Source organism: Miniopterus natalensis, chromosome 7 (genome assembly GCF_054644295.1).
Source record: "Miniopterus natalensis isolate mMinNat1 chromosome 7, mMinNat1.hap1, whole genome shotgun sequence".
Lineage (NCBI taxonomy): Eukaryota > Metazoa > Chordata > Mammalia > Chiroptera > Miniopteridae > Miniopterus > Miniopterus natalensis.
This window is the reverse complement of record NC_142087.1, coordinates 45794935-45816200: the sequence shown is the minus strand read 5'-3', so window position 1 is coordinate 45816200 and position 21266 is coordinate 45794935. Positions and strand designations below refer to the sequence as shown.

The 21266-nt window shown below is 39.7% G+C and overlaps 1 protein-coding gene across 4 annotated transcripts in view; it reads left to right on the top strand.

Moving 5' to 3' along the window:
* Nucleotides 1-21266, top strand: part of ZNF521 (zinc finger protein 521) — a 270028-nt gene that overhangs the window by 103744 nt on the left and 145018 nt on the right. For all 4 annotated transcript variants that reach the window (XM_016195911.2, XM_087819017.1, XM_087819018.1 and 1 more), the window contains one exon: nucleotides 11779-15131. In XM_016195911.2, coding sequence (XP_016051397.1) covers nucleotides 12219-15131 — 2913 coding nt within the window. In that variant the 5' untranslated portion in view covers nucleotides 11779-12218. The remainder of the gene's footprint in view (nucleotides 1-11778; nucleotides 15132-21266) is intronic.

Here is a 21266-nt window from a genome sequence, read left to right as displayed (position 1 = left end):
ATCAAGAACAAACGTTTAGGAGACACACTTTTCCAGGTAGATTATTGGAGCTTCTTCCTCCTGTGATATTGTAGACAAATGACCGGTGGTGGAGGGGGAGAGAAGCATGAAACAAGCTTTTCACTCACAACCCTGTATCCTAATCGTGTAACACCCAGCCTTTATGTACTTAGAACTTTATAACGCTTCAAAATGGTTAGGGTCTTTTTCTAGAAATTTACAAGCAACCACCAATGATGCTCTTGGGCAGAGAGGAAAGAAGTAACTTATGGGAGCTGATTGAATATTACATTGAAAAGGTTGGAAGCTTGGAGTCCTACTGAAAGTGGGAGGGGGCAAGGTTAAAGGATGGGAAAGAAAAGGAGATAATGATCTCTTCTTTCTGTAAAAGCTGCTTCCTGGAAGAGCGGGGGTCAATGTGGTCTTTGAATACGGAGAGAAAGCCCTCCTTCAAGTGGTTCTGGTGCAGAACAGCAAGTATGCAACAGGCACTGCCGGGTATATGTCACAGACTGTAAGCAGAGCACTTAACTGATTCAGGGGAAATAGATTCTACAGTTAGTTTCAAACTCGGAGTGCCAGGGAAGCATCCTGAAGCTTGCCAACGAAGGGGATTTCTGTGCTCCAGGCCCAGAAGTTCAGACTTAGTAGGCATGGGGTGGAGCCCGGGAGTCTGCATTTTTAACAGTTCAGGCGGTTGGCGATTAGACTAAGAGACACTACTCTGGCTCATGGGGTTGGGGCAAAGTTTCAGCCTTTGGTCTTGTTGAGTCAAGTCATGGTGGCTGCAGTAATCATCAAGGGAGGGGAGTTTAGGGGAAGGTGACCAGGTGCCTTTACTTTATTCTTCGTGTTCTTCATTGGCATGAATGGCAGGGAATGTTGCTCTAGAGGCGTGAGGAAGGTGGAGCTGACCGCAGTGCCAGTGCAATGGAACCTTACCTTCAGCTTGTATTTGCCAGTACCTGACCTGCCAACCACCCCCTCAGAGGAGAGGGTAGAGAGGGCACGAGGGAGGCCCACTGTTAAGGAGAACTGGAAGACTCTGTGTGTGTGTGTGTGTGTGTGTGTGTGTGTGTGTGATTTTCTAGCCAGTAGCCAGAAGTGAAATTAAATTAAGAAATAGGCTGTCATGGCTTGTCAGCAGTGGGTTGTGGATCATAGAATTGTTAGTGGTTTTGTCATATGTGTGTATAACTATGACAATTAGCAAGAATTCATTTTGTGATAGGAAAAATAGTGAACAGTGTCAAACACCATTTTAAGATTATTCATTTACCCATAAAAACTAGATGACTTAGTGGCATTGGAGGTGGTAATGGCTGTTTTGGCAGGGGGGTGGTCAGGGAAGGGTGGACTTCGGGAGTCATCTAACACAGAGGCTAAGCTGCTTGCCTGAGCACCAGGAACTTGGGCTTGGGTTTTAGTGCCTCCATCTACTGCTATCGTTAGTGCAAGATTATAACATGCTACTCATCCTCATTGACCTGTGCTTTCATCTGTAAAATTATCACTTTTTTCCCCTAAGCGCTAAGACTCCTCACAGATCTTAAATCTCATGTTTTATATGTATGAAAAGTTAGGAATAACAGCCTTGACTTTCTTTTCTCTGCGTAGGCTTCAATCACATTCACTTATTTTCTTTCCTCTGATCCCTCAAGGCAGCCCCAGAAGTATGCATAACCCATGCCAAACAGTGTCAGGCCATCTTAAGGGAAAAGAGTAGAGCTCAGAAGGGGCAGGAGGCTTCGTAAAGATTCAGAGACCAGCCCTTTCTTACAGAAGTACTGAGTCAGTCAAGATCCCAGAACCGTGCTAGTAGGTTTTATGTCTTTGAATATTAGAAACACGCTTTTGCCAGGGTCATGCCAATAACCTTTGGACATATACAGACGTGTATTGCTATCCATACTTTCCTTTTCAAAGGTTAAAAAAACACATTGCCACAGATTTCTCTATGAAAGTTATTCAGAATTGGTTCATTTCACATGCTGACTAAGCAGGCATATAACAAATTCCTTATTGTCTGAATAAGAAATAATAGAATTTAACTTTTATTGAAATCATATTAGCGCATTAAGTTTTCAGTGGAATTTAGTACACTCTGCTTGTGTCCTGAATGTTGGATATCAGAGGGATATGCGCGTACATGTCATAGGGAAACAAATGCAGATGGGGCTTAACTCCAGCCAGCTTTATTACCTGGCTTGTTACTGTGGCCACAGTGCCTTGCATTCTTATACATTGCCTTGTTGTGTTAATATTGTCTTAGATGTAGGCAAAATGAAATAGTGTTACATGGAGGTATCATGGGAGGCCTGACTTTGTCACTGGTTTGGGGATATTTGGCAAAGCACTTCATCTCAGTTATATATTATAAAAATATATAATTTAATAAAAACTATAATTATATGCAATATATCTTAATCAGTAAAAAATAGCCTCATAATGACTTCCCCTAATGAAGTTTTCATTAAGACATGATTGTGCGTTTACTCATATTAGGTGGCAAATTACTATGATAAACACTTGAAATGAGAAATTGCAAAAATATTTCAAAAATTTCTTTAGTATAAATCATTTTAGATTCCAGATAAGAGTAAACTGAGCCAAAAGTGAGAAATAGAAAATAAAAGGTACCTGGAAAATTCATCAAATTGATAATTAGCCTTATTTTCAGGATTGCCTCTATCAAAATGTGCTTAATTAGGTAAATGGAAAAAAAAGCTACTAAGTGAATGGGAGTACTGACATAATATGATCTATATAGAAATACTTTCTCGTTCCCTAGTTAAAGTTATTTTAAGAAAATAGTTTTGTCCTTTGCAGTTTATATAGCGCTTTTTCAAACATTATCTCATTTAAAATAAAGGACTCCTTATATCATTTGGGTTATTTGGGATCCAACCTCACTTTTCAGTTTTGTTTTACTATATATGTTAATATGAAAGTTAATGATTCTGTCAAAACATAAAAATGCTGTCATGTGAGGATACATTGCTGATTTGTCCTGTAGATTTCTTCAGATGTGTGAAGTCTCAAGATAGTCCAGCATCCCCCAATTTTTTAATACCACCATGGCATATAACTTCCCTATGAAATGCATAAACACTGATGGAGGAGTAGACAACACAAACCATGTACTTTGAGTTGCAGCTGCTCGGTGGTTGGCTAGGTGCACTCACAAGCTATGTGATTTTATACTCCAGCCTGGCAACCTGTGTGCGTCAAAGTTTGTGCCTTAAAATAAAAAATGACTGTGTCCCAGACCTCAAGGGGGCTTGTCATATTTTGGACACATGAATATCAAGATCCAAAACACCGAGCTTCATTGTATTATGATACCAAATGGATAATCGTGGTAATATCTAACACCCCAACCTTTATAACAGCTTCTTCTATATTAGTACACTGTATTTATCACTTTACTGCACAGTGAACCCACAGGGGGTGCTAATTGGTCATTAATTAAATTTTAGCCTTTCAACACTTTTGTATTCTCCAGTGGCTTTATCTGCAGTGAACTATACATTGTGGCCTCTTTAAAATGCCGAAAATTCATGTCAGCTTTACTGTTGCTGTGGATATAACACAGGTGAGATTCAGTGCCGGTGAACACCAACAACTTCAGGCCTGTTAAATCCCTTGTGACTGAAAGTTTACCAGCCTTGGACCAACATACAGTGTTGGACATATATCAGTAAAATATAGTTTCATATGACAAAACATTCCTATTTCTATAGACTCAATTTCTCTTTGGGATAGAATTTGATTGGCTTGCTTGAAAATTTAGTGGGTTATGACAGTTCTTTAAAAACCATATACGTAGTGGAATAAACTTTCTGAGCTACCTCATTTACCAGTGAAACCGTTTTCAAATTCACTTTTCTTAGTGGGAGAATCCCTTTTACCTTACGTTCCCCAGTGAAGAGGTCAATATAAAATTACTAATGATTAACGTGGTAGCACTGAGAAATTCATGGAGTATTTTTCAAAAAGTGTGGCTGTCTTTGAAGTTCAATAGATATATTTCACATTAGTGCAAAGGATTTTGAAGCAAAATAGAACATGCCTCAAGTTTCTAAACAGGTAAGAGTGAGTTACAGGGCTGGTGTCAGAGCTGAGTAATGCGGCCTCAAGATTTCAAATGCAGGCCATTGATTGCATCGTGGGGATTTTACTCCACTAATGACTGTATCACGACATGCCAGTTTGTGCAGCTATAAGGAATGAGCTACTGTATGTTGGTTTTCAAGATAACTATAATAGCATTCAGGAAAATCTCTTTTGCATTTTTGTGTGTTTATGTTTAAACAAAAATGCCCCTTAAGTCCTTTAAAATTATTAGATTCTTAATATGAATGAAGCAACAGCTAAATTATAGTTAATTTTTTATTCCTTTGTACTGTTTGCATATTTATCAGTTATAACCTAAGGGTAACTTTGACTTTCATAGTAGTAGTAATAATTTAGCACATTTTTATATCTTAGTAGTTCAGAAAGTTCTTTCATACAGTGTTATGTTTGATTCCCCTTAACTATGAGGCAAACTGGAATTTTTCTGATATTATAGACAAGGAAGCTGAGACTTAAAAACAACAATTTCTAGAGCTCATAAGCTAATATCAGACCTAAACACATAGTAGATGTTATGTAATAAATGTTGGTTAAATAAATGAATGAACAAAATGAGCAATGAAGAACTACTTCAAATTCTTTGTGGTATGAATTCATTTATAAATACAAGGCTACAGAGTAACTGAACATATCTTCTAACTCACAGTAGTAGAGATAAAGGGAACATAGATCTGGGAATTCGCTCTGATGGTGTCTGTCATTATTAAAGGAAAGATAAATGTGTTAAGTACTGTAGCATGCACAGCACTGTAAACAGATGTATAATATACAATTGCCAATTATTGAACTCCAAGAGGTTGGTGCTTATCATTAGTTATATATATTTTTAAGTGAGCCAAAAGATAGAAAAAGTAAAGCCATTCTCATCCCCCACATAATTGGAAACCACTTTTCCTTCTGTGTGGCTTCAGAAACACAGTGTCTCTATTTCTGTGAGTGAGACGATGACTGTTCTTTAACTAGTTTCACGTCAGCTTTTTCCTCTGATTTGAGAGGTGGAGTTAAGTGAGAACTGCTTAAGAATTCACTGTTTTCTGTTTAATTTGGCTGCAGAAGATGGAATTCATTGAGCTCCGTCTGTTCAAATGAACTTTAAGCAACAGCAAGCAAAACATTTGTAGTTCTCTCTGCACATAGAAATGTGTCTGGTGAAAGAGACAGCCTGGATATAAAGACCAAGATCACCTAAGGAGGGCAGTGGAGGGGTAATAACAACTTCTTATCTCCTGTGTTGGCTCTCTGGAAGTGTAAAAGGATTGTTGGGAAAAGCAATGCTCTTTTTTATTAGGGAGTATTGAAAGGAAAAAACACACACAAAAAAACCTGTGAGCTCGGATATCTGGAATTCATCTTAAGACTTTGTAAAAAAAAAAAAAGTGCACCACCAATTCCTGCTCCCCACAGCTGCTATCATTCATCGGTGACCACCCTTTTCACTCATAACCTAACTGTTAATGCATTTAATTGGTCCTTCCAGAACAATTTAGAATATTACACAATTTAAAAGCATCTGTGCATTATAAATAATTTTAAAGTTTGCATTTCTCTTGAAAACCCAGTAAAGAGGATTCATTTTCAAGTCGTTAAATAAGTTATATGATAAAGGAGTGAACTTAATGTGGATTGTTGATTTAAAAAAAAAAGAAGTATTTGATAGTTATTAAAGTTTCAGCTTTCCTAAAACTGTCGACATTTCTATTGAGAATGAAAGGAAGCAGTTGTGTAATGATGCATAATGGTTTATTTAGAATGACTATATCCTTTAGCAATTTAAACGATTGCTTTAAAATGCATTGTGTAATTTGGTTAGATGGTTTTAAATATGATGTAAAATTGTTACTGTGATCACATTGATCTATGTAACAAATATCCCTGTTACCTGTGTCTGTTAAACAAACATTTCAAAATATTATTCTCTTTGAGTAGTGCCTAACTTAGCATTTATGCACACTGTACTTTTCTTTTTTAGTTTACCTTAAGGTAGCTCAGGTAGTTAGAAAATGAAAAAGGCCTGTGAACTCTATTGATGGAAGTTTAGAGCTTTTATAGCATGCTGTCAGAAATAAAGCATCATGTTAAGCCAATAGAGGAAATAATCTGGAAATTTGCTTTGGTCTTATGTTTGTTCTACACCTTAAAAATATCACCTACTACATGAACTTATTTTGATGCTATAGTTGTATTGCTAGTGTTTTAAGGAGAGGAGAGGTCATTTAAAAATTACATACTTGGACCTGGCCAGGCGTGGCTCAGCGGTTGAGCGTCGATCTAGGATCCAGGCAATCGGGGTTCAATTCCCGGTCAGGGCACATGCCCGGGTTGCGGGCTTGATCAATGACTCTCTCATCATTGATGTTTCTATCTCTCTCTCTCCCTCTCCTTTCCTCTCTCTGAAATCAATAAAGATAATTAAAAAAAAAAATTACATACTTGGCTTTGGAATTACATAGCAAAATGCTTTTTCCAAGGTTATCTGTCTGTAAAGACCCAAGTTATATCTTATGTATGATAATTTGAGACTTGGAGCATAGCATGTATTTATGGTCCTTTCATTTTTAGATATCACCAACTATTTATATTTTAAATTTTTGATGGCTGAATATACAAATGTGAATGCTTAATGCATTCTAGATTTCTATTGGGCCAGTTCTTAATGTTCATGTTCCAGGGGTTCCATTAAAGGGGGAAAAAAAGATAAAATATGTTTATACTATCTACACATAGAAGCTTACACGTGGAAAGATAAATACATGCAACACATATAAATCTTTTTGTTTACATATGCAGCTTTTCTCGCAGCAATGATAGGTGCCCTAGAAACATTCACTAATCTTTGTAACACCCCAGAGGGTAAGTAACAAGAATTATTATCTTCATATTGCAGGTGAAATACCTAGGTAGGGGCAGATTAAATGACTTGGCCAGGTCACTCTCGAAGTCAGTGATGAAGCTAGAAATAAAACTCCAGACTCCTGACTTTTCGTTCTCACTCTGAGTCATTGCACTCCTGGAAACCGAGGTAGCAGACCTGTTGGTATCTGCAGTGTTTCTCCTCATTGAAAAGTAACCGCCGATGTAAATCCTGTCCCTGTTAAGGAAACCTTGCTGTGTGACACTTACGCACACGTGATGCTGGGTCCCTGAAGGGCAGTTTAGAGAGCACTCTGCCGTTACAGGGAATGAGCTCAGGTAGCAAAAGGATATCAGTAAGCCAGCTTCTCGCGGGGCCCAGCCTTGTGAAGAACTAAAAGTATCAGAAGTTTCCCTGACCTCGGAGATTCAGGTACTTTCTCCAGCATGTACGGTGATTCAATTACCTTGTTCCTTTCCTTTTGCCTTAATAATTTCAATTGTCCGAATCATTGGAATTAGCGTTCTAAGAGCCTTGGCCCCTGCCCTCAGGAAGCACGGCCCTTACACTGAGATGTGCCTAATGATACAAAATAAGCCTTAGCAGCACCCCAAGCCTTCTTTCACATCTCACATCTTCTCTTCCTCCTTCTTAAATCTTTTTTAATTTTTTTATTTGCTACTTTGATAAGACTTGAACGCCAAAGAATGGTCAGGACCCTCAGCATTTCTGTTCCACATGGCTGGACTTAGACTAAGAATAATCAGGTCCCTGTTTGGTGACCAAGTAACCCGTCCTGGGATGTGCTTGTCTGTCCATCCCCAACAGCGAGAATAAAATCACATCTAGTCTTTGCCGTCTCGTCCCCAGATTCGCACATGAGGGGCCAGTGGCTCCCATCACAAAGGGACTTTGTGCTCTGGTGCCTTTTTCCCCTCTGTGAAATACCTTCTTCTAGTATGACTTCACTTTTCTGTTGGTGATCACTTTCCCCTATAAATACGACCGAACAGGTGTTGCTGTGCAGCTAACTGAGTTTGCAGCTGTCCTCCTCCGACACAGACCCGACGAAATCTGTTCTTTCGTCCTTTTAGGCAGACGAGAGAACCCTCGAGCCTGAGATGGAGGCCTTCCTCGCAGGATATGGCAGTTCTGCTGCCAGAAGATGGTCGGGAAAGCCTGGCTGGCTAACAAAGGCAGGCCTTCAGCGGCTGGGTGTAGTTCCAGTTCTGCATCCCCTTTGGCAGGAGCACAGAGGCCGCTGCAGTGTGGCCAGCCAGCAAAATTAGGAAATAAGGACCTCTTTTATTTACTCAGGCTGCTGAATCATGGGCATTCCTGTCTGCTTGGAGAAAAGTCAGGCGGCTCTACTTTCCACTGAAAGTCTCAGGAGTGTTTGAGACTTTCATCTCGGAGTGTTCACACACTTGTTTTAATGTGCTTTATGGAAATGGTGAAACTCAGCAAGTACAGTTGCTGTAGAAAAACATCTGCACTAACTATGCACACACATTTGCATCTTTAAATAGACTTTTAGGCCACAGAACTGGTTTCCAGCAAAGGTTTTTGTTTTGTTTTTTAGTTTTTATTCTGGCTGTAAGAGCTATAGTTCTCTGAGAGTCAGCTAGTGTGAAGTGACTGATTCCAAAAATTAAAATGTAACATGGACATGTTAAGTACTTCACATTGAAATGCAGAAAACTTGCCATAACATAGAAAGACATTCCTGTAAGTAGCACTTAGTAAGTGCCAAAGAGCAGGGATGAAATTTTAAGTTGATTCAGGAACCAGAGTTAAAATAATCCTCCATAGTTTCTTCCATTAAAAAAAAAGAACTTGAAATTGTTGAAATCTATATTAGCCTTTTAAACAGAGTTTGTGCTTTGACTGCTAAAATGCTTAAGTTAATGGGAATGGGTAGCTGCCAATGACTTATGTAGACCTCAGAGAATGTTGGCGACACCACCACCACCAAAAACGTCTTGGGAGGAGAGTCTGATACTCTAGAGCAGGGACCAACCCCACTGGGAGTTGTGTCAGTGTATTCCTGGGAGAACAGGTCCATTTATATACTAGAAAATGAATTTGTGGGTTATCTGGGTTTTTTTACAATTTAGATTTTTAAAACAGAAATCAGCCTTCCATGACACCTTTATTATTTTTCTAAAAATAGCATTCCCTGTTCAAACGTTTCACTTCTGCTCCATCTACTCCATTCCCCAACCTAAGTCTTTTGAATTTTATAGGTGATTTCTGTGTATTTCAGTTACAAAGACACATCATCCAGTTACTAAGACACATCATCTGTAATTATCACTCCCCCCACCCAAGTTCAACTAATAGGGACAGGAGAGAGGGAATAGAAGGTTTTCAGTTCCCTTGAATCCTAGTTTGAGTAAACACTTGATCCTAACCCTCAGCTCACTTGACATGTAGTTGAAATTTACAAGTGTAAGTGAACAGTTATGTAAGAGGTATAGTCAGGCATGGCCCAGGGACAAGAGCCTGATTTAAGCATGGTGTCAGGGACTGCACACTATTTATAATGGTCTGTTGCTCTATAATTCTTTGTACATTTGTATAATAATATATCATGCCTGGACACAATCTGCAATTTAATAATAAATTCACTTGCTAAAATTTTAGTCTCAGTAGTTATTTTTTATAGTCTAGATGCATGACAAATTCTGATTCACTGTTTTCTTCAATTGTACAAATGAGGTGTGTTTGAAAATATTTTTAAGTCAAACAGTGGAATATAAGCCTAAATGATAATTGTGAACTGTGGTAGATTTTTACCTAGAAAGTTAGGCAAATTTAATAAGTAGTAATTTTTTTTTTTTAAATTAGGGGAAAAGTAAAACTTTGGTATGATTTAGGGATATCAGCTTTAGGTGAGTTATGGGGAAGCTAAAATCAACATTGAGGTTTTTTAAGTTTTTTTAATTGTTTTTCTGTATGTTGGGTGATGAATTGAGTTAATCTGCACAGGTTCTTTATATTACCTATAAATTTATATCACACCCACAATTATCAGACCCTCTCTTATACTGGAAACATGTTGGGTTATAGACTCATATAAATGAGGCTGCAGAATCATGCGGTTTTCAACTTGTATTACGAAGCTTTGTTGCAGTGGGCAGGGATCCAGGAATGGTGTTTAGTTGTTTTCTCAGAGTTAGATGGTTGCCATCTGGCATTGATAGTGAGATGGTGTTGTCATCAGTTTCTAGATGCAGGAAAGGAATGATCCTCATCTGTTTCCTGTGGATAAGCAAGAGGTTGATAATCTAGTAAAATCTTGTTACCTTAAAGAAAGCAGACGTGGAATTTGTTTACATAATGCTCGCCAGTTTCTACTTTTATGTTGATAATATATCTTGCTAGTGAACTTTAGCTTTGAAGAATTTAAAAATGTACTTGCTCATATTCTAATTGAATGTTATTAGAATGCTCTAATCATGTTCTAATTGAACCTAATATTCTAGTACAATCACTCTCCCCACCAGCTCTGCTCCATGGTCTTCGCTTGTCAGCATTTATGAAAAACTTTGCTCTTTTGGAGAGCTTGAAACGCTTTTACAGTTTCTTCTGATCTTGAATGATAGATTATTTTGAAAAGAAAAAAAAAAAAGTGGTTTCACAACCTATTTGAGGAGGTCTTATTTTCCCCTGGGATGTTAAGAAAGCAAAAGAAGTAAGGGTGCATGCTTGTTAAGAATGTAGTTTAAAACCCACCTAATAGGAGGTAGAGTGATTCTATGGATAACTTGCTAAGGTTATATCTGGCTTTCAGTCTTGTTTGTCTTCTCTTTGTTACTCATAAATCTTTCAGCATTTACCATAATCATTTATCACTTTTCCTGTTTCCAGTTTTTCACAAGTCGCTTTGTCTCTGCTCACCTCAAAGTGCAGGTCCTGTTTGGCTAAGGAAGTTCATGCTGCTGAAGCTTTTGCAGAAGGAAGAAATGGTGGGCCACCTCTTGAACTTTCCAAACAAAATACACTATTACAATCTGGCCCTTGTGAAACTCATTTTTTCTTGATCCTGGCTGATCCTAGCTACATGTAATATCTAGCAGTACCCTTCTAACATTTAATAATCCATTTTTCTGGCCTATGGTATTCGAATCTTTCAGTTATTGAAGAAATCCTGGTTGTCTTTTATTACACAAGACATAATTATTATTGTGTTTTCTGTCTTCTTTCATGTGCTTACTTTTTAATATTTTTCTGCAGAAAGCAATAAGGTCTGTATCAATAAGAACCCCATAAAAGATTTTGGTCTTCAGAATTTCCTTTTTATATAAAAACAAGCAAAATGCAGAGGGAATTTTTTATTAAATATTAGACATCTGGGTTGACTGCATTAATTTAAAATCATTCCTGTAATATTTCCTCTTCATTTGGTTCTTCAGATGCTCACCTGATATGCAAATCACTTTAGAATGAATACAAAAGAAACATTAAATATATTAAAATCTGCATTTTAATAAAATTGTCAATGCATAATATATACCTTGCTTCTAAGGAAGAATGATAAAAAGTAATAAAAGGGTAATTTAAACATAGAACTATTTAATATCTTTTTACATTTTAAGCCCAGTAAAAAATAAATGTAGAATGAAAGCTTTGGGTTCAGAACTGAAAGTGTTCCACTCAGATATTCTCCATTTTTTCCTGAATGGTTCTAGATGGTTCAACTGTGCGTATTTGTTGAAATGACACAATAAACTCATTCTTGAGTTCTCAACACACAGAATGAAACGTTCCATCGCTTCTCATTGCAGATGGAGTGGATGTTGAAGACGATCCCACCTGCTCTTGGCCGGCTTCCTCGCCCTCTAGCAAGGACCAGACTTCCCCGAGCCATGGAGAAGGCTGTGATTTTGGAGAGGAAGAAGGTGGCCCCGGACTCCCATATCCCTGTCAATTCTGTGACAAGTCGTTTAGCCGCCTCAGCTACCTAAAGCACCATGAGCAGAGTCACAGTGACAAACTGCCTTTCAAATGCACCTATTGCAGTAGGCTGTTCAAACACAAGCGGAGCCGAGATCGCCACATCAAACTCCACACGGGGGATAAGAAGTACCACTGCAGCGAATGCGATGCTGCGTTCTCCAGAAGTGATCACTTGAAGATCCACTTAAAGACTCACACTTCCAACAAGCCATATAAATGTGCCATTTGTCGCCGTGGGTTCCTGTCCTCTAGCTCCTTACACGGACACATGCAGGTTCACGAGAGGAACAAGGACGGTTCCCAGTCTGGTTCCAGGATGGAGGACTGGAAGATGAAGGACACTCAGAAGTGCAGTCAGTGCGAGGAAGGCTTTGATTTCCCAGAAGACCTCCAGAAGCACATTGCAGAGTGCCACCCAGAATGCTCCCCGAACGAGGATCGAGCGGCCCTCCAGTGTGTCTACTGCCATGAGCTCTTTGTAGAGGAGACCTCTCTCATGAACCACATGGAGCAGATGCACGGTGCAGAGAAGAAGAACTCGTGCAGCATTTGTTCTGAGAGTTTCCACACAGTTGAGGAACTGTACAGCCACATGGATAGTCACCAGCAACCGGAGTCCTGCAATCACAGCAACAGCCCTTCCCTGGTCACCGTGGGCTACACCTCCGTGTCCAGCACGACTCCAGATTCCAACCTTTCAGTGGACAGCTCAACAATGGTGGAAGCTGCCCCACCAATCCCAAAGAGCCGAGGGAGGAAGCGGGCTGCTCAGCAAACCCCTGACATGACTGTTGCCTCAAGTAAACAAGCAAAAGTTACCTACAGCTGTATTTACTGCAACAAGCAGTTATTTTCGAGTCTAGCAGTTCTGCAGATTCACCTGAAAACTATGCATTTAGATAAGCCAGAACAGGCCCATATTTGTCAGTATTGCCTGGAGGTATTGCCCTCTCTCTATAACCTAAATGAACATCTTAAGCAAGTGCATGAAGCTCAGGACCCAGGTCTGATTGTCTCTGCCATGCCTGCCATAGTCTACCAGTGCAACTTCTGCTCCGAAGTTGTCAATGACCTCAACACTCTTCAGGAACACATCCGATGTTCTCATGGGTTTGCTAACCCTGTAGCAAAAGATAGTAATGCATTCTTTTGTCCCCATTGCTACATGGGGTTTCTCACTGACTCTTCTCTTGAAGAGCATATAAGGCAGGTCCATTGTGACCTCAGTGGCTCTCGGTTTGGGTCTCCAGTGCTTGGGACTCCAAAAGAACCAGTAGTAGAAGTTTATTCTTGTTCCTATTGTACAAACTCTCCGATATTCAACAGCGTTCTTAAGCTGAACAAACATATCAAAGAGAATCATAAAAACATTCCCTTGGCCCTGAATTATATTCACAATGGGAAAAAATCCAGGGCCTTGAGCCCCCTGTCTCCTGTGGCCATAGAGCAGACATCTCTTAAGATGATGCAGGCAGTGGGAGGTGCACCTGCGCGTCCGGCCGGAGAATATATCTGTAATCAGTGTGGTGCTAAGTACACGTCCCTAGATAGCTTTCAGACTCACCTAAAAACTCATCTTGACACTGTGCTTCCGAAATTGACCTGTCCTCAGTGCAACAAGGAATTCCCCAACCAAGAATCCTTGCTGAAGCACGTTACCATTCATTTCATGATCACCTCAACGTATTACATCTGCGAGAGTTGCGATAAGCAGTTCACATCAGTGGATGACCTTCAGAAACACCTACTGGACATGCACACCTTTGTCTTCTTCCGCTGCACCCTGTGCCAAGAAGTTTTTGACTCAAAAGTCTCCATTCAGCTCCACCTGGCAGTGAAGCACAGTAACGAAAAGAAAGTCTACAGATGCACGTCTTGCAACTGGGACTTCCGCAATGAGACAGACTTGCAGCTGCACGTGAAACACAACCACCTGGAAAACCAAGGGAAAGTGCACAAATGCATTTTTTGCGGTGAGTCCTTCGGCACTGAGGTGGAGCTGCAGTGCCACATCACCACTCACAGTAAGAAGTACAACTGCAAGTTCTGTAGCAAAGCCTTCCACGCCATCATTTTGCTGGAGAAACACTTGCGGGAAAAGCATTGCGTGTTTGAAACCAAGACCCCCAACTGTGGAACAAATGGGGCTTCTGAACAAGTGCAGAAGGAGGAGGTGGAGCTGCAGACATTGCTGACCAACAGCCAGGAGTCCCACAACAGTCACGATGGGAGCGAAGAAGACGTGGACACCTCGGAGCCCATGTACGGGTGCGACATTTGTGGGGCAGCCTACACGATGGAAACTCTGCTGCAGAACCACCAGCTCCGAGACCACAACATCAGACCCGGAGAGAGTGCCATCGTGAAGAAGAAAGCCGAGCTCATTAAAGGGAATTACAAGTGTAACGTGTGCTCTCGAACCTTCTTCTCTGAAAATGGCCTCCGTGAACATATGCAGACGCATCTAGGCCCCGTCAAACACTACATGTGCCCTATTTGCGGAGAGCGGTTTCCCTCCCTCTTAACTCTTACTGAACACAAAGTCACACATAGTAAGAGTCTCGATACTGGGAACTGCCGGATTTGCAAGATGCCTCTCCAGAGTGAGGAGGAGTTTTTAGAGCATTGCCAAATGCACCCTGACTTGAGGAATTCCCTGACGGGGTTCCGCTGTGTGGTCTGCATGCAGACAGTGACCTCCACCTTAGAACTCAAAATTCATGGGACATTCCACATGCAAAAGACAGGGAATGGGTCCGCAGTCCAGACCACAGGGCGTGGCCAACACGTCCAAAAACTGTACAAGTGCGCATCTTGCCTCAAAGAATTCCGTTCCAAGCAAGATCTGGTGAAACTTGACATCAATGGCCTGCCGTATGGTCTGTGCGCGGGCTGTGTGAATCTCAGTAAGAGCGGTAGCCCGGGCATGAACATCCCTCCCGGCACGAACAGACCAGGCCTGGGCCAGAATGAGAATCTGAGTGCCATGGAGGGTAAAGGCAAGGCAGGGGGACTGAAGACTCGCTGCTCTAGCTGCAACGTTAAGTTCGAGTCTGAAAGTGAACTCCAGAACCACATCCAAACGGTCCACCGGGAGCTCGTGCCAGACAGCAACAGCACACAATTGAAAACTCCACAAGTCTCGCCAATGCCCAGAATCAGTCCCTCCCAGTCGGATGAGGTAACTTGCCTTTTTAATGTTTGCCATTTAACCTCCTCCAGAAACTGTCCCCACTTTATATTTATACTTTCCTCAGCCTTATTTACTGTCATGTGCCAAGAGATGCTTAGATTTAAATACAATGGTTTTTTTTCCCCCCATAGCCATTAGCTAGCAATTACTTGCTTCTTGATAAGCAGTATTTTGGCTTGAATGGTGCAAAATAGGACTAATTCCAGTCTCCCTAGGATATTGTCTTCTCTATGACTGAAGAGACCAGCGCTCATGCCAACACCGCTGAGATCTGGAATCTCAGCATAGCTTCACCGCGAGTTGAAGTCCCCAGCTATGACTTGTGTATATGGTAGAGAGATAATGACATAAAAGTAAGATACTGTGAGCCAGCATGCTGGCTTAGAGTAAATTTGAAAAGAATATATATATTCGTGGATAACAAATTGGGTAGGGGTGGCTTTTCAATACCATGTTGTCAACGCTCACTGTTTTTCTTTGTCTTCATAATAAGGAAAATATCTTTTTCACATCAGGATTTTAAAAACCCACCTGCATTTATTAAGCACCATGTGCCTACTCATTCTTTCTAAAGGTGCTACTCCTGCATCTTCACTCTCAGTTTGGGTTTCAAAATTCATGTGTGTTTTTTCTTAGTTTAAGAGTAACTTCATGTTTTCCTTGCTACAATGAATACAAGAAACAAGTTCATGTATAATGAACTGGTTTTAGAAGTCATCATTCCTTGAAGCTGAGTGGAGGAGGGCTCATTTTATTATAATTTCTTTATCCTTTATCACCCGGTTTCTAATAGCTCTTTCCACTTCCCTACCTGTCTCTATCTGGAGATCCATCCGAATGAAAACCCCAGGGAGATCCGTCTTCCTTCAGTTTGAGGTCACTGCATTTTCCTTATCTTGTCTCTGCACTCACACCCTCTTGGAGGCCCCCCTGCATCTCCCTGCAGATAGCCATCAGTCAACTGGTAGGGGAGAGCTGAGAAGACGAATACAGAGCCCATCCTCATGACATGTGGCATCTGTATGACAGGCACCATCCCAAACTTTGAAGCTGCTTTCCCTTCTCTCTTCAAGTAAATCTGCACCTTTTTCTCATTTAAGTAAATAAAATAGATCCTTTTAAACTGATGTGGGCGGCTGGAAGAACGTAGTTTTGATAGTGGTTCAAATAGTCTTGTGTGTTGGATCAAATAGTTTCTTTTGAAATAAATATTGGTAGTTACAATCGTATGAGTTATTTTTTCTAAATATTATTTCAAAAATGTTTAAACCTATAGACAAGTTAAAGGAATAACACAATGAACATGTGTGTGCATGTTTGTATATCTGTATCACAGATTTACTAGGTAGGAACATTTCTGTCAAGTTTCTCTCTCCTTTTGTAATCTTTTTTTATTAATTTGAGCCACATGAAAGTAAGTTACAGATATCATGATATCTCCTAAGAATAAGGACATTTTCCTATTTAACCGTAATATCATTAGCTAAGGCAATTAATCAAATCAGCTAAAGAAATTAAATAAAGCCCTGGCAGGTTTGTCTCAGTGGTTAGAGTATTGGCCTGTGGACCAAAGGGTCTTGGGTTCGATTCCCTGTCAAGGGCATGTACCTCGGTTGCAAGTTCAATCCCTGACCCCTGTCAGGGTGCTTGTAGGAGGCAACTAATCGACATCTCTCTCTCACATCAATATTTCTCTCTCCCCCCACCCCATCCCTCCCTCCCACTCTCTCTAAAAATCAATGGAAAAAATATCTTCCAGTGAGGATTTTTAAAAAAGGTAATGAAACCCATATTATCATCACTGTAAGTTTATATTCAAATTCCCCCAATTATTTCCAAAATGTTTTATTTTTAAAATGTTTTTCAACAAGAATTCTTAAAAAACATTTATGCAGAAAATTACTCGTCTCCTCTTTTAAAAAAATTTTGCTATGCTTAACATGTAGAGGGGTTTTTATATTCATGTTTAATTTAAATCATGTATAAAATTAATTTAATATGAATCTATTTATGTGTGTGAGAGAGATTGTGATGACATGTGTGCATTTATTTAAAATGAAGCATAACCAAGATTTGTTTCTAGTAGATTGTTTGTGGAAAGGATGCACATGCCTGTGTCTTCTTTCCTATTCATGATTTATGTTTTCTGATATTTCCAAATTGCTCTATATATTACTACCATTTGAGGTGAAATATTTTAAAAGTGGAGGAAGGCATATGCATAGTCTTTTAACACATTAATTTGGTTAGAGCTAAAGAGGAGAACTTATCTTTAAGAGATGGGCCAAGTCTCTAATTATACCTAAAATCTTAATGATAGTTATAAAGCTTACCTACACCCCTGCACTTATATAGACCAATATGTAAAATATTTTTAAAGTACTTTTAAATTTTAACTCTTACATTAGTGTTTTTAAAGTAGCTACTACTGAGGGTTAAAAATGACTCTTTATACAGAAGGATACCTTCTAATTCAACCTAATTAATATGAGCTTGTAACAATCCCCTTAATCAACCAAATATTAGGATTTAGCTATACATATTTCCTTTGTGTCTCAAAAGTTCACTAATTTGTTCAACATTTTCATCATTGTTACCATTTTTCTTTATTATAGTATTTGTCATAAAATTTTATGTGCTGTTTTTCTGATATTCTCTACAGTTAAAAATGTATACTAGAACATATTATTTGGACTTGACACAGAATATTATTTAAACATAGGTAAAGCTTTACAAAAAGAAACCTAAAAACAATGTGTCAGCAAGAAAAAGACATATAATAAGTATTAATTTATTCACATTCTTTGTTAGCCAAGTTAAGCTTCTGTGACTTCTCATCATGAGGATGGTGTAAATTTTTCACCAGTGTAGGTAAAAGAGAAATTATGTTAAGTCATTGCCAAAAGACAGGTATGCCACGTGGGAATAAATTTTATCACAAAAAGATGATGTATATGTCTAGTGACTTAGATGTCCTAGATAGGAATTGAAGGACCTAGCAATGTAGGTGGTATTTTCATCTCTTCTTGCTGAGGATTGAGACTTCAGAAGAGAAAAGAAGACCACAGGACATAATGAAACTCGGATACATAGATATTGTCAAGAACAAGATTAGATTTTTCTGGACTATGATTTAGAATCACATGAAAGTATTAATAGACACTGGAATGCATCTTTCAAAGACCAAAAAGTATGTTATTTGGTTGAAACTAGATTACCAGTTTAAAAGGGATTTAGATATAATCTAGGTAAGGTTAAGTATTATATAAATTCATACAACCCAAGAAATGGATGAAAGACAAGGCATGTAACATTTAAGAGTAATAGTAGGTAGCTGTCATATAATGAGAGATTTGGAATTGAAGACAGAGAATCTGAATTCAAACCTCTTTTTTGTACAATGTTTTCTTAAATTATAAAAAAAATTTTTTTTTGGTCCCACATCCTATGATTATTAATCTAAATTTTATGGAGAGTTTAGGATAAAATTTGAGGGGGAGCCTATTCATTTCCCTTTGCCCCTGAAATGTTGAGTATCATATAAATTTATACATAACCTACAATGATAATGTGAGGTAGAAAGAATGCTGGCCATCTAGCGTTCCCACACATGGAACACCTTGCAGAGTTACTGACATTTACTATGTGTTGAATAAATGTTAGATCTTTTTCCAGAGTTCATTGACACTGGCCTGGCTCTCTGGTCAGGTGCTACCCCATCTGAACCTCAAAATGTTGTCTCATGATGATATTAGAAGCATGTACCCTTTTGCTTCCATTTCTCCAGGACCCTTTCTAGCCAGGTTTCTCTGAGGAAACATTTACTCACATTTCAGTTCACACAGTCCCCACCAGTCCATTGGAGTTGCTCTTTCAGGGGTTACCAGTGATCGCCAGGTTGCTAGATGCACATACAGTGCTACAGAATCAGCACTGTCAGGGACAGTGGAGATCATCTGATTAAGCTACCTTATTTCACAGACAACAAAACAGGCCTAGATAAATTGAGATCTGTCTACATAGCTAGTAAGCAGTGGCCAAGAAGCTCTGAGAATCCGGGTCTCTAACTCCAGCTTCCAACTCTTCATAATTCCACTGGCATTTTCCTCTAGCTGAAATCTCATCCCCTTTTAATGAGATCCCCTTGTTGTTGCTCTCTCATATTCTCTTCTCACTCACTTCTTCCACCCTCCCACCACAAGGGATCTTCTGCTTCCATCACTTTACCACCACTGACTTCTTGAAGGTTTCTACTGACCTAATTGACCAATGCAAAGCAGTTGTTGTTTTTTAAGAGAACTTAGTTTATTTGTTGCTCTGCTTGTCACCATTGATGGTTCCCTCCTTACTGAACCCCTGTCTTCCCCTGCTTCCCTTCATATCTCTTCGAATGTCCCATAGTCATCGTCTTCCTCTGCCTACTCCGGTAAGTTATGTCCCGTTGCTACTCTCCCTCTGATTTCCTTCTCCCTGTGGCCTCATCCACTCCCATGGCTTCAGCTCCACATGGTGATGACTCTCCACATGGTGTCTCCAAAAGACAGTAGGGGTCTTTTGGGGGATGATAGAAATATTCTGTATTTTGATTGTGATGGTGGTTACTTATCTGTATATATTTATCAATACTCCCCTAATGTAAAATTAGTGAATTTTTAAATGTGAATTAACCTCAATGAAGCTGATTTAAAAAAAAAAAAAAGTAGTTCTGACTCGGACCTCTCCATTGAGCTTCAGACTCACGTGAGGTGCCAGCTGGATATATTCTCTCACACGTTCCCATGAACTTCAAACGCAGTGGGTCCAAAACTGATCTCACCATCCTTTCTCCAAATCTTGCTTTCTTATATGTTTTTCTTTTATTTGAGGATCGATTGATCTTCTGAGCAGCTTCAATTTCTCCACATTCAATTGGTCACCAAGCCATTTCAACTTTAATTCGTATATATTTCTGGAACCAATCTCCTTTTTTCCCCCCTTATCACATTTGAAGTTCAGTGTCTGATCGTCTTTCACTAAACTGTCGAAGCAGCCTCCTAATTGTCCCCTAGGACTTTCTTCTCATCAATTTCAACTCCATCTCCACACGACTGCCAGAACAATCGATCTAAAACACAAATCTGAACAGTATGTCTCTCCCTATTTGAAACATTTTAAGTGCTCTGTACCTCCATCTATAGGATGATCTAATAATCCTTTTATTGTGAAATATGGTAATGCCGGGCCCATATAGCAAATGCTTCCATGGATCGGTGCTGTGGAGCTGGACCTGGCTGGTGGCTCTCCCAGAGCCTTTTCCCGTATATGGCAGCAGGGCAGGACAGCTGGCCACCTTGCTGTTTTCATTCAGGAACCACCTGACACAGTGATTGGAACCTAGAAAATGTCAGATAAATGTATTCTTCTTTTGAGTGCGTTAAGTACAGAATCACTATACATATTTTTATTCCATTTGAACTCAAATGTTGTTTCAGACATTGAGGCTCTGTCATATGGTGAGCATGTACCAATCTGCTGTTACTGTCCTGTTTCATGTCAAGGCTTGCTTTCCCAAAGAAGTTGTAATTGCTCCTACCACGGTTGCCAGTGGTCTTCTGGTTGTAAAGAAAGCCATTCTGTCCTTGTCATCTCTGCAGCACTAGGCAGAGTGGACAGCTCTCTCCCCCACATCCTACTTTTCTTCTGTCTCTGCCTGAGCAGGTTTTCCTCCTGCACCTGTTCTGAAAGCACAGGAATTCTTTGAGGCTCAGCCTCGACCCTCCTTTTCCCCTATGCCCACTCTCAATAGACATCTCATCTATTAATGTGGCTGTAGCTAACTCTATGCTAAGAATTCCCAAATTTCTATTTCTAGCCTAGCACTCCTCTTAGTTCCAGATTAGTATCTCATATTGACAGCGTGACATTTTCATTTGCATCTCTTTTAGATTTCTGAAGTGTAATGTGTACAAATTCATCTTTTGATTCTCTCTCCTGAAGCCTGTTTTTTCCCCAGACTTCCATCATTTTAGTAAAGGGAAACACCCTATACCCAATTATTCAAACAAAAAGGCCTGGGGCCATTCCTGATTTCCTTCCTCTCCTTCATTCTCCACATCTAATCTCTTCATAAGTACTATTGATTCC